The following is a 15,894-nucleotide window of genomic DNA, read 5'->3' on the forward strand; positions in this document are numbered from 1 at the left end:
TTTTAATGTAAATGTCCATGGAGCTCTGAGAGAAGTTACTGTGTGATTCTTAAATAAAACGAGGGAACATCCTTTTTATGTTAAGTCCCCTACCAATTAATCTGTGCATGAAAGCTTTGAGTGTGCAAGAATATAGAACTAATCTGGGGGAAAACTGCCCTGTATTCCCTTTTTACAGTTTGAACTGAATGCAGTGATCTACTCTACTCTGTGCTGTCTTCAGTCTGGGCATCCCTAAACAACTAACATCATTTGGTGATTTTTAATTGAAAACATACACAGCCTCTCTACATAAGGAATTATGGATATTAATAGATTTTTAAAAAAAGTCTACCTACAGAATTTCAACTATGCTTAACTCTTAACTCTGAGTGCCATTCTAAAACCTGCAGTTCGTGTCTCTTGTGGTAGTCCATGGTGGATTTTGATAGGATCACTGTTGTAGAATATTTAGTGTAATCTATTCTTTCCTCCACCTGTGCAATGTTTCCTGTGCCACTGGCTACAACACAGGGGCAGATCCAGATTATTGCTAGGTTGGGGGTACAGGGCTGAACAACAGTTAAATTGGAGGGGGCACCAAAAATAAATAAATTGTCTGCTGGCACTTTGGCAGCTTGGATCCATTTCATGCTTTCACACTGGAAAGCAATGTCACCAGCATGTGCATTTACTGATACCTATGTTGTTACCACAGCAACCCATGCTGATAGGTTGGTGATATCTTCCTCCAGCACTGACACAGCGCCAAAACAAAGTCTGAATCCAAATGTCCATCCACAGGACTTGCAGACCGAGCACTTGTGGATTCCAATTGTATATACTGTGATGTGCTAACTGTCATCATGTCAAGTCTGCAAGGGTGCTGGGCCGCAAGGTGACAAAATTGTGCTCTGAGTGGGTACTCAGACCTCCAGTGTTTCCATGGAGATAATTTGAAATTCCTGACCCTGTAACTCACATCAAAGTGTTTTTCTGAACGGCTCCTGACGATTTTGGTATGTCTGCTGCTTTAATCCCAACAAATCTGGTAAGAATGCTCAGGGAGATGTAATTTAGCAGATTATTAGAAATTATTATATGAAGTTATTAAGCCTATGAGCCTATTATTTTGTGTGTAGCCGACATTATACTTCACTCCATCAAATCATTTACAGAACAAAAGTGGAAAAAAGCAAATTTCATCAACAGTAGATATTTTACATAGACTACTATTATGATAATAATAATAATAATCAAGCATATGGATTTAGCCGAAGTGTACAGATAGGTCTTGCCATAGAAGACTAGTGATGCTTGGATACACAAATCTGATCCAATCACTTGCAAATAACAGTGCAGATAGTCTGTCTTAAAGTGATTTGAATGCAGTCTGAATACACCCAAACTTTCGCACGTTTTTGTTTTTGTTCAGTTTATGGCATAAATGTATGCATTGATGTTTGCTGAAAATATTGTGTTATATGTTCCATATCCTTGAGGGCCTGTGTTTACATCTTTCAAAAAAAATCTGCAAAATATGTTATTTGCCAAGGTGTGGCCAGACTTTTGCACACAACTATATTGTGCTTAGCTCTCCATTTACTTGGGTGACCTGGTTATACTCTGGTCTTATCTCACTTTTTCTCTCTCCTGATTACCCAGTGGTGGAACTGCCTTCCTTCCTCAGTCAGCAAAGTCCAGCTTCAGTTAGATGGACTGATGGACTCAGTTTCATAACAACAGTATCTTGAGTGTGGAAGTTATGGCCCTTTACAACTCTCCAACCTCCTATACAGCACATATTTGGAAGCAATGAGTAGTGATAAGGCTACACCATATATATTGATTAATACACAGAGGAGATTATAGCCCCAGTATTGGCCAAATTTGCACTATAGGCACATCATAATAGTTAATTCCTTTAGGGAGTAGAATTTCTCATTGAAAGGGTGCCAGAGGACAGCATTGGTCGTATAGTCCTTTAAGTTAAACTGTAGTGTAGACATGAGGAAGGTTTTGATGCTTTTACATTTTTTCTAATGTTTTGTCGGTGTTGTACTCTGTTCCTGAAGAACTCCTCTTTAATTTTAACTATTTTTTTTAAGTTTACAGTCAAAGCAAAGAATAACTGTAATGTTGTTTCATATGCTGTGGCATTGGCAAGTTGGATTATAAGATCAACATTTTCTCATTTTCTCTCAGTTTGTTATTAATTTCTCTCTGTTAAGATGTAGCTTGTAGATATTCAAATTAATGTGAACTTGAAAGTTAGAATATGCTTCCCTCAAAACCATCAATGTGCAGTCCAGATGGCTCTTCAGTCACAGCAGGAAATTATTCCAGATTTTCTTTTTTAAATATATAAATAAAAATCAATCATTTTTGTCAGCCAAAAATTATATCTGCACCTGTCTGTTTTCAAATGTTTGCTAGCTCTGGAGAAATGTCAGTGTTCCATCATATTTGTAGTACAGCTTGCAGAAAGGAAAAAGAGAGAGGTGTGAATGTGTGTCCAAGGTAGAAGCGTAAGTTAACCACTAAGTGGCGCCCTTTTGCCATTTTCCCCAAGGAGAATTTAGTCTTAGTTACATGACTCTTTCATGCATATGGGATGCAGGTACAATCAAATCATCATTGGTGCTGTGGCTAAAAAACTATTCATATCAGTAGTATTCTGAACAGTTCTGACAAGATAAGAAAATAATAGAGATCCAGTTATCTTGCATTTTTCTTATTGACAAAATAAAAAAATACTTATATTTTAGAAAGATAACAAAATATGTCATTGCAATGAATTCTTAGGCAATGTATACTGTAATTTATAACAGTAGCTACATGTGTTGGAGTATATCACAGCTTGAAATGTGCTGAGTTGTATATGTGCCACAGGCTGACCTGCAGTAGTCTTCTTCCTGTTGTTAAAGGAAAGAAAACAGCAAGAAACATCATTGTCAGCTATAGTGACATCAAAATTGAGAATGAAGGGATTTTGACAGTGTGGGAAAGTGGAAGTGACACAAATAAATAAGGAAATAGCAATGTTCACCTATTATATTTAAAGGTGGAGTGTGATGATAGAGATCTTCCTTAATGAACTTGCTCAATTTCAATAAGAAGAGATCAACTGAAAGTGAACAACAATATTTACTGTGATAAACAACACAGCTTTTCACACCAACCCTGCATCCTTTCACAGGGCCCAGTAGAGCGTGCTGGTGCCATTCTGCTCTCTTCTGACTGAGGGAATTGCTGCTTCTAGATGGGAGAGAGAAAAGGGGAGAGGGTAGCTGATGGTGGTGTTATGAGACACACATGCACAAGGATTGGCAGGATTGCCAATTGGCATTTGTATTTAGTTTGACATACTTTAATTTTGGAGTTCAGTTGAGCATGCTTATTTTCTCAAATTAGGAATATAAAGTTTCAGTATTGTGTAACTATTGTAAATACAGATCTTGTCCAAAATGATACCCACAATACAGGAAGACTGCAGTATTTATGTAAAAAGAAAAACAAAGAAAATCTAGTTATTATTTGCCATGTTTTGTCTTCTGACAAAATCATTTGTTTTGTTAAAATGAAAAAAAGATTCAGACATGACTTTATCCTGCAATATTCTAGACCACAAGATATCAATGAGCGGTGGTGAGAGGGGAGAGGACTGCTGCAGTTGTAACTGCAGGAAATCCTGTATGTACAACTGAGAAATAGTTATTAACAAATACCAATAACTTCAAGTTGACACTTAAACAAACAAAGCACATAGACTCGTTCTGACGAGACAGAGATGTGATTCAAAATAAAGGTATGAAAGGAAGAAAAATGGCAAATGTGGCTGAAACACAGATAGACAGGTTGATAGTGGTTAAAAAGTAAAACACAATACAGAGTTAAGATTAAGTAGTATAACATGATTTTATTACAAAACTATTTAAAAATACATTTAAATGTATTGCGTACTTGTAATGTAAGTGTACTTCTGGTATTTCAAAGAAATAAACACAACCAAACTAGGCTGAGCCTAAAAATAAAATAAAAAAGGTAGTCTACAGTAAAAACGAATATTAAAAATAAAATTAAGTCAGTTCCATATATTTATATTAAAATGTAATGATAACAACTGATTTTACATATACTCTTTTTGTGGTGAAGAGATTTTTGAAAACAATTTGTGAAGTGATGAAGGAACACAGAAAATAATAGTAATTTATTTTTTTTAACTAAAGAAAACCCTAAATAAATAAAAAGCAAAAAACGAAAATAAGGATGATAAAAATGTAAACAATTGGGTAAAATAGATTTAAAAAACATAGGAAAAAAAAATGAAATAAAAGAGATAACGTTTTTAAAAAGCTAGACTAAAACTAGGTTAAAACGAATAAAATTGATAAGAAAATAAAACTTATAGAATGATAATAATAAAATAGCATAGAATTAAAACATCAAAACAAATACAATAAAATAGAATAAAAAGACTACATACACAATTACCAATTACCAAAAGCCAGGCTGGACAGGAAGGTTTTGAGTTTACTTTTAAAAATGTCTACACTTCCAGCTGTTCTCAGATCAGATTTAAACAGCATAAATACATGTGAAAAGCATAAAGTGATAACTGACAATATTAAAGGACAGTTCCGTGTAATAAAATAAAAGACAGGAATACACTGGGTATGCACATTTCAGAACGTTTTGGCAGATAAGGCTACTTTGTATAAATCAAAGTATTTCTAAGCCTAAAAAATAATAAATAGTGCCCCAGATTACAAAATCTACTAATTCTGAAATGATTTGACACGAGGAATATTAATATATGTGCCATTTTCCTTTTGAGTACAAACAAAATTGTCTCAGGGATGTCATAATGATATTAGGTGTTGATATAATGCATTGGATTCATATGTAAATATGGCAAACAAGTCAGAATTGCAAAAAGTGTCCCACATTATCCTAATCCACCCAAAATATAAAGTAATTTTTCACTAATTTGTCGTCGTCGTCCCCCCCCCCCCCCCCCCGTGAACTGTGTGACGTCACTCGAGGATTAGTTATCGATACCCGACAAATCGAACAAGAGACGGAAGTACGGCAGCAGAAAACAGTGGAGATAAATTGTGTGTATGAAGTTAGTTAGCTAACGTTCACTAAAATAAAACAAAAAGCGGCGTTTAATATAAGGAAGTGTTTTTTTTCCTGTCGTATATATCAACGGTATCTAACCCGTCACTTTCTCTGACAACAGGAGCAGCGTCAGGTAACGTTGAAAACTACCGAGCTAACACTCAAGCTAGTAACACTTTGCTTCCTTCTTTTGTCGTCCAAATCTCCAAAGTTGATAGCAAAGTTATATGTAATACATACCCAGGCAACCTTTGCTACATTGTGGGTTTACATTTCCACGGTAACACGACCTCAGACTTAACCACATGACCGACAACTGGCTGGCTAGATGATAGTCAGCTAACGTAGCTCACTTGCATGTCGCCACATTTTCTTTACAGACACCAAATAAACTTAGTGTGGAGTCACTGATCATTCATATACATATTTAAGCCGCTGCAGGTCTCTCCGGTTTAGCTAATGTTCGCTGGCATCATTTGAAACTGTTTAAATGTGATTAAGCTATATTCAAAAACTAAATAGAGATTCAGCTTTAATCCAATAGGGTATATGTCAGTCGCCTTGTGTTTTATCTTGTTCAAGTCTTAATATATGTTTGTGTGCTGTCAGCCAGGATGGATCCGGCTCTGCTGAGGGAGAGGGAGCTGTTCAAGAAGAGAGCTCTGTCCACCCCAGCAGTAGAGAAGAGACCAGCTGCTTCAGACTCCGGATCACACAAGAAGAAGAAGCCCAAAGTTGATAAGGAGAGCTCTTCTGGGTCTAAACACGGTGCTGGTAAGTTAAGCACTCAGTGTTAAGATCAACTCTAACATATTTTACTATCACACTGACTGAGTGATTTCCCTGTGTTGTATTGAAGTACATTATTTCACTTACATACCACTACAGCACATGATTCTGGTGCCCATCACTGTTGGACTTTTCAGTGTCCGTTGGGATGCACCATTCAGCATTTTTACAGCACATACAGATTGTCTTTAAATACCAAATCCACATTGTTTCAGTTTTTACAGAAAGCTCAAACAGCTTCTACCTTTTGAGGTCCTATTTTTGTTATGTATCAGTTGCAAAACTGGCAGTTTCCTCCTCTAATCCTCTAAATCTGCTTTCGCCACCTATTCATACTTCTCTAAATGATCAAAATTCTTATTGAAACAAACATTTTTCGTTGTATGTTTTGTATGTAAATAAAATAAGACAACATATAAGAAGTTGATTTTGAGCAATGGTGGCATCTCATGTAGTTTTGCAACCTCAGACTACAATAGGCAATGTCTGGGCATCATCATCATGCATCAGGATGTGATAAAATGTTTTAGTGATATTTAACAGTTTTTTAAATCAGCAAATTTAGAGACAATCACTGGCGTCAATTGAAATCTACCAGTCAGCTTCAGATGGATTGTTTGCTGATTTTTTTCTCTCTGTATTATTACATTTTTAGTATATTTACCTTAAGTTAGTGTACTACTTGAAGTATGATGTGATTTAGATTATATTTCTACCAATATTTCAATCAGTATCTGAGTAAATTCTATATCTAATGTCTTAAGAAAATGCAGGCGGTGTGGACACTGTCTGAAATAGTTTTTGTGATTAATATTTCTTCACAACACTTCCTGATGTGAAGTTGGTCTTTATCATAATTGGAGCAAAAGCTTAAGTGCTATTGCCATCGTGTTCAACAAACACACAAGAATTTTTTTTACACTTCATTTTACCTGATCTATTACCTACTGGAAAAGCACATCCACAAAGCTGACACAAATAATCACTCAGGAAGTACTTTGAGAATTTGAAGGCTGTGTTGAACATTTGAAAGACTCAAAATTTTAGTTATAAAACATGTCTACACTTAAACTAAGCTCCGCTTCTCTGTTGTTAAACACTTCATGTATCTTCCCTTTTTATATGATTGCTCTAACAGCAAAAACAAACAACTCTGGTGCATGATTCATTTTTGTTCAATTTATTAGGCATTTTGTGGTAAGGCATATGAAATCATACGTTGTGCTCAAGATGACATGGCAAATAACATCACTGTGCAGCAAACAAGTGTCACTCGTCGTTAAATAGTGTTGCAATGCTAAACATGTTGACGACACTGCCATACAATTTACTAAAGAACAAAGAAACACAGACTTTATCCAAAGCAATGACGATGCTTGGCCACTTCAGTTGATTTGTGATGACTTCCTGTTGGGGAGCGAGGATATATATGTATATATATCCTTAGACTGGACAGCTTCTCCTGACTGCACACAACATTTCACCACATCTCATATAAGCCCATTTGCCCACACACAGGGTTCATGTCATTGTACAAGAATATTTTTTAGGAAAAGTGTTTTTTAAATTAACTGGTATTCGGTCTGATTGATGTATTTTTTTGGTATGCTTACATGTTTCGACCATGCAACTTCACGCTTCATAAAAGAAAACAAAGCAAAAAATCCCGCCTTCATTCTACAGCATTACAAATGTGTGTTTTTTAGGCCACGCCGTTAGTACCTTTACTATACTACTATAGTGCTTTGTCTTCATTCAGGTAGGATTCCTGGTGTAAAATATGGCTTTCCGGTTCTACCATGTGTGTTTAGTGGTAGTGAATGTGGGTGAGTGAAGATTCCCTGCTAACATAAATGAAAAGCTAATAAGACTCACTCCGTACCAGTGAAGAACTGCCCACATCATTCTTCACAGTGTCCTGTAACCTCATCTTGTGTTCCTTCGTCTTAACTGTGAGCAGTTGAACCACTATTAAGCAGTTTTAGAAGTTCTGTTCCTGGGGCATCAGGGTAAACACTGTGGTATTGCCCAGTTCAGCAACTAAACCCGAACTCTTACTCCTCCATATTTTCACTTTTGTCGCTCCTATACCACCTCAGTGTGAGATTCTGGCTCCTTGCAAATGCTGGTCATCAGCTTGCCGCAGCTTCCGGGCCCCTCCTCCTGTAGCTGGTGATGTGTCTTTCCTTTGGCACAGCAGCCACAGTCCAGGAGCTCGTAGAGTATGGCCAAGGCAGCCAGAGACAGGACAGTGAGGATGAAGAGCAAAAGGATGATGAAGCAGGCCACATTCCAGCCATCATGAAAGGGGTAGACCTCCTGGACCTGTAAGGAAACGTGGGAGAGACGGGCTGCTGCCTCTGAGTGCCATGGGACATTACTCGGGTGTATAGTGGTACTGACGTTGGCCATTTCTGTTCGGATGTAAGATAAAAAAGAAGGAAAAGGAAAGATTGTTACTGCTTGTGATGCTGTGGAGTGATGACAGGCAGGGGGGCGACAAAGTGATGGTTATAAAATACTTGTTTCCATGGTGATTCAAAATGAAACTAGCTGAAGAATTGCTCTTTAGGGCAAATATTTAGGATTTTCTTGCTTTTTACTGTAATATCATAATTTTAACTTGATGTACCGGGCTCTGTAGTGCCAGACTTTTAGAAACGTTTATTCCTAAACACAGTAAATAAAAATAATACATTTCTATAGATCATTTGCCTTAATTTCATTTTCACTTTTACACAGCAAATGTGGGTATAGTCTCACCAGAGACCAGAGGTAGAATGAGAAACCCATTTTCTAAAACCATCAGGGCCTCTCTTAGGTAATTTGACTGTAATGTGATTCTGTTAGCACAATATCATTGTCAGTCATAATCAATCAGTAATGCTGTAAAATGATAAATTGCATCCTGAGTATGTACACAGAACAAATGAAGATGTTTTGTTATTACTAGGGAAAAAGATTTCACTGCAAAAGAGCTCAAAACTTACTGAGACTGTCTACTCTGACCAAATACAGACTTTTAAGCCTGAAAAAGAGGGGGAGCCGCACATCAGTATGTGGCACTCATGCTTGGTTTGCAACTCTTTTGGCCGTGACGCCTGACACAACGTTGTGCTAAAGGAATTTAGAATCTTGGAATGGAGTTAATAAACGTTATGCAACGTGCACAATTTCAGACCACTTGTCTCTCCTTTGCTATTCTTTCACATTTACAGCCAACGCCTACCATTTTAAATCCCTAAGGGAACAGCATGCCAGTATCTCTCTCTGCCCACACATGCACACACACACATACACAGACACTTTTATATCACATACTGAGACTGAGGTAGCTGACCCAGATTATTGGAGTGAACCACAGAAACAAGTTGAGAAAGAGGAGCGCAAGTGCTCTGCTTTGCACTAAAATTAATCCTGTAAGGTACATTTTTTAATGTGCACATTTCCTCTAAGAGCTTCTAACAATAACCGGGCTTACTATGTGTCAAAACATACTTAAATTATGTAGGACAGAATTCTGGTGTGTGAGATTTTGACCTGTATTACATGCCAGATTGTACTTGTGCACTTGCAAAGATTAGTGAATGCTCCTGGTGTGACTGAAGCTTGGTTTTCCATGTTATCTGAACCCTAAACATGATATAACCTGTTGTTGTTGGTGTCATGGCTTCAGTTGTCTAACAACATCACCCATTTCCACATTTTTAGGACCAACTTGCCTAATTTAGTCTTGCATTGGTATCCAAAATCAGTTTAATATGTTATGTCTTATCAATGAATAATGAATACCCTAGACATGGTTACCTGTCACTCCAAAACAACAGTAGCAAACATGATCATAAAAAATGCATGTGCCCTAGTTTCTTTTTGGGGTCATTTAAATAAGATGAAGTGTACTTTTATCATTGTAATAACTTATGTTGTGTACATGATTTTTTACCACGGTTACATATATATTATATATACTATATATACATAATACATGTTCCTTAGTTCAGTTTGTCAAAGTCGGTGCAACTCTTTCTGTATACTGAACATAACAGTGGGATTTTTATCTGGCTGGTGAATCATAATGATTATCAAGGGGTCACACAGAGTTAAATACATTTACACAAGCACATCTGTTTACAGTGTATTATGTATGTGAAGTATTTACTGACATTTTCTTTTCAGTTGATGCAACTCCTTGTTCCCTCTTTAGCATCCTCATAATATTAACTTCATTTCAACTCATCGCCATGACAACATCCTCCTCCTCATCCTCTCCTCCTGTCAGAGAAGTCGCACACATAAGGACAAATTGGCTCCCTACAGCATCTGTTATCTCACCCTAAATGAGCCGCACCCCACCCCTCTTTAGAGGTGTTGTTGGGCCAGTTACACATCGGCTGCCTCTCAACACACACACTTGCACACGCCTAATGCCCCCGGCTGGCTCCTCACAACTGTGAGTCCCTCATTGATTTGTGTCGAGAGCTGCAGTTTGCATCGAGTCATGCATCTCAAACACAGACAATCTGCACATGAGTACACACTCGGTTTGTCTGATGCTTCATCTCCAAGCGGAAAGGGAGCAGACAGAGATGTTCATGTTTATTTAATATGGTGTATGCTCAGTCTTGGCCTAAATATCATAATGGCTGACTAAAGATTTTAGCTTACTAGTTGGTATAGTGTTCACATTTTCCATACACAGCTGCTACATATGGTGATTTGCCATTTTTAGTTTCTCTAATGCCGAAGCAGTCTTCGTAAATACTAATGGAATCTAATGGATTCAATCATGTATGATTGGCCCTGTAAATGCTGGATTCGTCCCATAAAACAGTCTAGCTTACAGTTTGTAGCTTAAATGTATACTTTGAATAATGTGTGCATGTTAAAAATCAACAGATCACAGAAATACAGAGGATGCTTTTCTGAAAAATATGCAGACTCACCTGTGTCTGGCTTAGCCTTTAGAAGATGCAAGTCAACAGATGCACTCTTCTCTTTTTTCGGTGCTCCACCTATCGCTCCGTCTCCCACTTTCTTCCTCCTCTGCGTTCACGCCTCGTCCTGTTTTTCCCCTCCTTAGCACTGTCACGCACTTTCAGCCGTTGCGCGTGCACCTGCTCACTTCCTCCCTTCCGCCCTCCCTTCAGCTCTCCCTCTCTTCGCCACTCCTTGCAGCTCTTCATGTCTCAACTGAACAGCATGGACTTCTCTCCATTGGTTCTTTTCTTATAGCCCTGCCTCTGCACCATACGTTAAACGGCCTGTCACATTTTCAGTGTCCTGCCCACAGGGCAGCTCACAGCCACAGAAGCTCCCGCCCACACCATGAATCATTCATGAATCAGTGTCTGTTTTCAGCTTTCATTGGAGTGTTGGGCCCAGACCTCAGACAGTCTCCAGGGGGGAGCAGCATTATTGCACTCCAGCAGAGAATGGGACCAGCTGGCCAGACTTCAATTCACTCTCATCAGATTACTCTCATGTACTGCTTCTTCAGTATTTCAGGATATTTTTGTTAAAGGCTGGTGATAGTCTGTAATTTCTAAATGTTTACAAATCCCGGAAAAGAGCAAAACTAACGGGGAATTGAACCTTTCAATAAATGTTGCCATACACGCCCCAAAACCATTGACAGGCCTTTGTCACAGCAGACGTTGTGACGGTAGTAAGCCCCAGCATTGTGCTGGGTGACATATTTCTTCATCACCATGAACAGGAGCACTGTAGTTTGAGTCAGTCCCACCTACATCTCTCTGCTGCCTTAAATACTCGCCAGTGCACCGAACATGTATTAATCAGCAGCTGAAAATAGTCCCAAACAAATGCACTTGTGTTTACTCCAGTTGAGTAATGTTTGTTAAAAATGACGGTTTTAGCCAGCAGTTTTAGAGGGATTGCTTGACATCTTTAAAACATGAAACTATTTAATTGTGACTTATTTTTAAAGGATGATTGAACCTGGTCAAAGGTCCAAAACTTGAGGTGAACATCTGTATAAATGCTCCCACCAAGTGAAAAGCTCAAGCTTCAGTCACATCTGAACAATTAGTTTGCAATGTTACCTTCACTTCCTCCTTGTGATAACGTCAGATCGTTTTCACATGCCCACAAACAGCCATCTGTTACATATACTTTGTTGCTAAGGTTGTTCCATGGGTTGTTCATTTTGACCACTATTATATTTCTGATTGGATATGAGCTTGAACACGTACACATATATTTGAGAAGTATCCATTTAGAGTAAAGAACAAAAGAAGTGAAGTCCTACCCCCCTGAGCCGCCGGAAGTCTGTCGAGGGGAAGCTTCTGGGAGCCGTGAGCTGACCAATCAAAACAAAGTGAGCTCATAAGGATTGGGCCCTAAAAAGAGACAGAAGCTAAAATGGCAAAGTATTTGAACTGTAAATCATGCAAAGATGTTCCGGTAGACCCCCAAAATATAAATATAGACCTGGAAATATGCATGAAATGACGAAAAAAGTAGAATAACACCAGCCTACCTTTTAATTAGGTGTTGCTCAACATATTCTCAAACTCGACAAACATTGCCATAAAATATTATTAAATAAGATTAGTGACATAAAAAATATATAATTTATCCATGGTTTTGACACTGACTGGTGTGCAAATCATGTCCATTGATTTTCAACGGCTTCTCACAAAATCTATAACTTCTGTCTGTCTGTGTAGTTTACTGGTGTCAGCCTTTGTTGTACAATAGATTATATGACTGTTAAATATCTTGCTTAAAGTGTTTTTCTTTCTTTTCCACAGACTCGAGTAATGGCAATTTTAACATTAAGACAAGCTCCGGGTACAAGTTTGGCTGCCTGGCCAAGATAGTCAATTATATGAAGGTAAGTCTGCGGAGACATTTCATCTTTAAAAAAAAAAAAAATTCTACCAATTTAAAACGATCTGTTTCTCTTGGTCATTGTTTTTTCCATGATGTTTTACAAGCTCTCACAGCAGCATCCACTTAATAACTACATGATAAGCTTGTCATCATGTCCATCAAAGCTCTTTAAAAGCTTGGCTTGTTGTCTTTTGTGTCAACCCAGTGAGTCAGATTTGTCCGCTGTGTAGCATTTGGTCCCCAGCCTTTTCTTTCGGTATGTAAACAGCTTATCATGCTGTGGCGCTGCAGAGAGGCAACCAGGCTCTGTCACACTAGCTGTCTGACTCATCCCTCGCTGTAGAACTCAAGTTGACAGATATTCTTTGAATGCATTTTTTGTGCCATCTGTTACACAGAGCTTTAAACTGTGTCAAAACCTCAGCAGTTGGATATAAGGCACTACATTTCCATAGATGTTTGGCTAAACCCTTTTAAAGGGGTGGCACTAAGAATTGCTTACATTTTAAAATGAGTGAAGGATGTTGTTGATGCTATTTGTGTGTTGTTGTTTTTTCACACACGTGTGCTTTTACTTTTTTTAGACAAGGCATCAGAATGGTGATACACACTTCCTGACCCTAGAGGAGATTCTGGATGAGACCAAACTTCTCGACATAAGCATGAAACAGAAACAGTGGCTCATGACTGAGGTGTGTTCACATGCTGTATGCTGCAACTGAGTAGCAACAGATAATACTGACAACACAAATCCTAAACCTCCTAATCCTAAACAATATTTAGTACTTTGTTGAAGATACTCTTGTTTGTAATGGAAACAATATACATCCTCTATTATTTATTTGCTAATCTTTTAAAGATACTTGCAAACAGCCTGTTTAATTTTTGTGCAATGACATCTCCTTCACTGCTTCCTGCTGATCTCAGGCCTTGGTCAACAACCCAAAAATTGACGTCCGGGATGGGACGTATGGGTTCAAGCCAAAGTATAATCTGAAGGACAAGAAAGCCTTGCTGAGACTGCTGGACAAACATGACCAGCTGGGCCTTGGAGGGGTGCTGCTGGATGACGTAGAGGAGGGGCTGCCCAACTCGGCCAAGGCCATCAAGGTAGCTCACAATATAAGTCCTTTATGCTAATATAATAATGCACAGCATGCTGAGTATTGCAAGGGAGTTACACTTTAGTCTCACACTCTTGTATGATCAATTGATTTAATTGTACCTCAACTTGTGGTGACTGAACAATAAAGAAATTGGCAGAGAAGTAAACCCTCATATGATCAATCGCAGGCTTTGGGAGATCAGATCATTTTTGTGACAAGACCAGATAAGAAGAAGATCCTATTCTACAATGACAAGCACTGCCAGTTTACAGTAGATGAAGGTGAGTAATCTCTCTTTCATGGGGCTTTTCTTATGTTGAAAGTTTGGGCTGCAGCAGGTTTTGACAATCAATTAATTGTATTAGTTCAAAAGTAAACGTGAACATCAAACACCAAGCGGCTGGTGATAGCCTCTGTGTATTGTCTCTGATATATGAATGAATAAAATAACCAAACCTGAGACCAATCATTATGCATTTTTTCCTGGAATAACTCAAACCTTGCTGTAGTATGTTCAATGCAGTTCATGTCATATTCCTTAAAATGTTTTGTTTTGGTTGTTATCATTAATAGATCATTTTAACATACTGTGATATCTGGATGTTTTAATTTGTGTCAAGGTCAAGTTTGGTCCAAATCTTTAAGTACGGTAATTTAAAATTGTGTGTCCAGCTGTTCAAGTCATGTTTCTGGCTCAAAATCAAAAAAATGTAAATTGTAGAGTTTCAGAAACTGTGGAGGAGCGTTCCAGTGGATGCCATAGATGAAGAGAAGATCGAGGAGTACCTTAAGAAACAAGGCATCTCCTCTATGCAAGAAACAGGAGGAAAGAAAGTGGTCTGTGTCTTTTGGTTTGCTTGATTTCAATTTAACTCGCCAAATGAATATAACTTAAGTATAAAATTATTGATTTCACTAGAAGTAACGACTTTACGGGCAAACTGTTTTTAAACCTGGACCCTATTTTCAAGTGACTATAAAGGAATTTTGAAATTGTTCTAGAATTGAGCGAGAGCCCTTCAGCTGGGTCATGGCTGAAAAATCCTGAAACACTCAGTATTAACGTCTGTACTAAGTCTGTGTCTGTGCTCTCTGCAGTTACCAGTTCAAAAGAAGAAGAAGCAAGGTGGACAGAGGAAGAGACACTTCAAGACTCACAACAACCATTTGGCGGGAGTGCTGGAGGACTATACAGATGGTGTGCCTGGGAAGAAGTGAAATCCTCTGCTTCACGCCCTCAGGATTGATGCAGAATCACTACAATAGAAAGACTTTTTATGGCTGTTCACGTCAACCAACTTGCTTCTTTTCCTCTCCTCGCACTCCTCTGTGATCTTGTATTACATGGAGTCAATAGCAACTATTGTGTGGAATCCTTCTTAGTTTGGTTATTGATATGTGATAACTGCAGGACCTTAGAGGAAAGGAGTACTGAGACCATTAATGATGCTGTATACCCCGACCAAAACTATCATCCTTTTACAGGGGGCGCTGTCATTTGACTGTAAAAAACCTGCAAATCAGAGTTCAAGTGTGTAAATATTTTTCTTTCTTCATTTTACTCAGTGTATCACAAAGAAATGTGTGTAGAAGATATTATTTGGGGCAACACTCCTCAAATATTGATAACTTGCCACCATTTCAATAGGATTTGCAGAAGACAGGCTTGTGTTGTGCATCATTGAGATCACATGAACCATCTTGGACGTCACTTCTCATTGAATTCCAATGTATTTAAATTGTTTTACACCGTAGCATCATAGCAAAGGTTTAAAATGCTAGAATTTTGTGAATTTATTTTAGTAAATGACACTGTTACATGATGCTGCCTCATTTCTTGATTTACATTCATTGCAGTGTATGGTGGTGTGTTAGATCAGTTAATTGAGGTCAAATGGCTTTTCTGAGGTCTTCTCAAAAATTACATTAAAAGTAGATAGCTGGTGTTTTTATAGAAAAATAAATTGAAAATCAATGACCATATCTGTCCCAATTGTGGATATACACTGAAAACCTATTCATTCCTATGTATTCTTACTGG

The 15,894-nt window shown here is 38.0% G+C and overlaps 2 protein-coding genes across 3 annotated transcripts; one reads left to right on the plus strand and one right to left on the minus strand.

Moving 5' to 3' along the window:
* The first annotated feature begins 5,060 nt into the window (after window positions 1–5,060).
* On the plus strand, window positions 5,061–15,676 carry gtf2e2 (general transcription factor IIE, polypeptide 2, beta). 2 transcript variants are annotated; one of them, XM_062436521.1, is made up of 8 exons: window positions 5,061–5,236; window positions 5,713–5,877; window positions 12,666–12,748; window positions 13,332–13,439; window positions 13,675–13,857; window positions 14,041–14,134; window positions 14,575–14,690; window positions 14,952–15,676. In XM_062436521.1, the coding sequence occupies exons 2-8, from the start codon at window positions 5,718–5,720 to the stop codon at window positions 15,069–15,071; spliced, it is 864 nt and encodes a 287-aa protein (XP_062292505.1). In that variant the 5' UTR covers window positions 5,061–5,236; window positions 5,713–5,717; the 3' UTR covers window positions 15,072–15,676. The 2 variants fall into 2 exon arrangements, with proteins under 2 accessions (XP_062292505.1, XP_062292512.1); XM_062436528.1 differs by having other exon boundaries at window positions 5,717–5,877.
* On the minus strand, window positions 7,978–8,792 carry smim18 (small integral membrane protein 18). The gene has a single exon (XM_062440391.1). It carries the CDS (start codon window positions 8,302–8,304, stop codon window positions 7,978–7,980), a length of 327 nt encoding a protein of 108 aa, XP_062296375.1. The 5' UTR covers window positions 8,305–8,792.
* Window positions 15,677–15,894: the final 218 nt, after the last annotated feature.

Source organism: Scomber scombrus, chromosome 2 (genome assembly GCF_963691925.1).
Source record: "Scomber scombrus chromosome 2, fScoSco1.1, whole genome shotgun sequence".
NCBI lineage: Eukaryota > Metazoa > Chordata > Actinopteri > Scombriformes > Scombridae > Scomber > Scomber scombrus.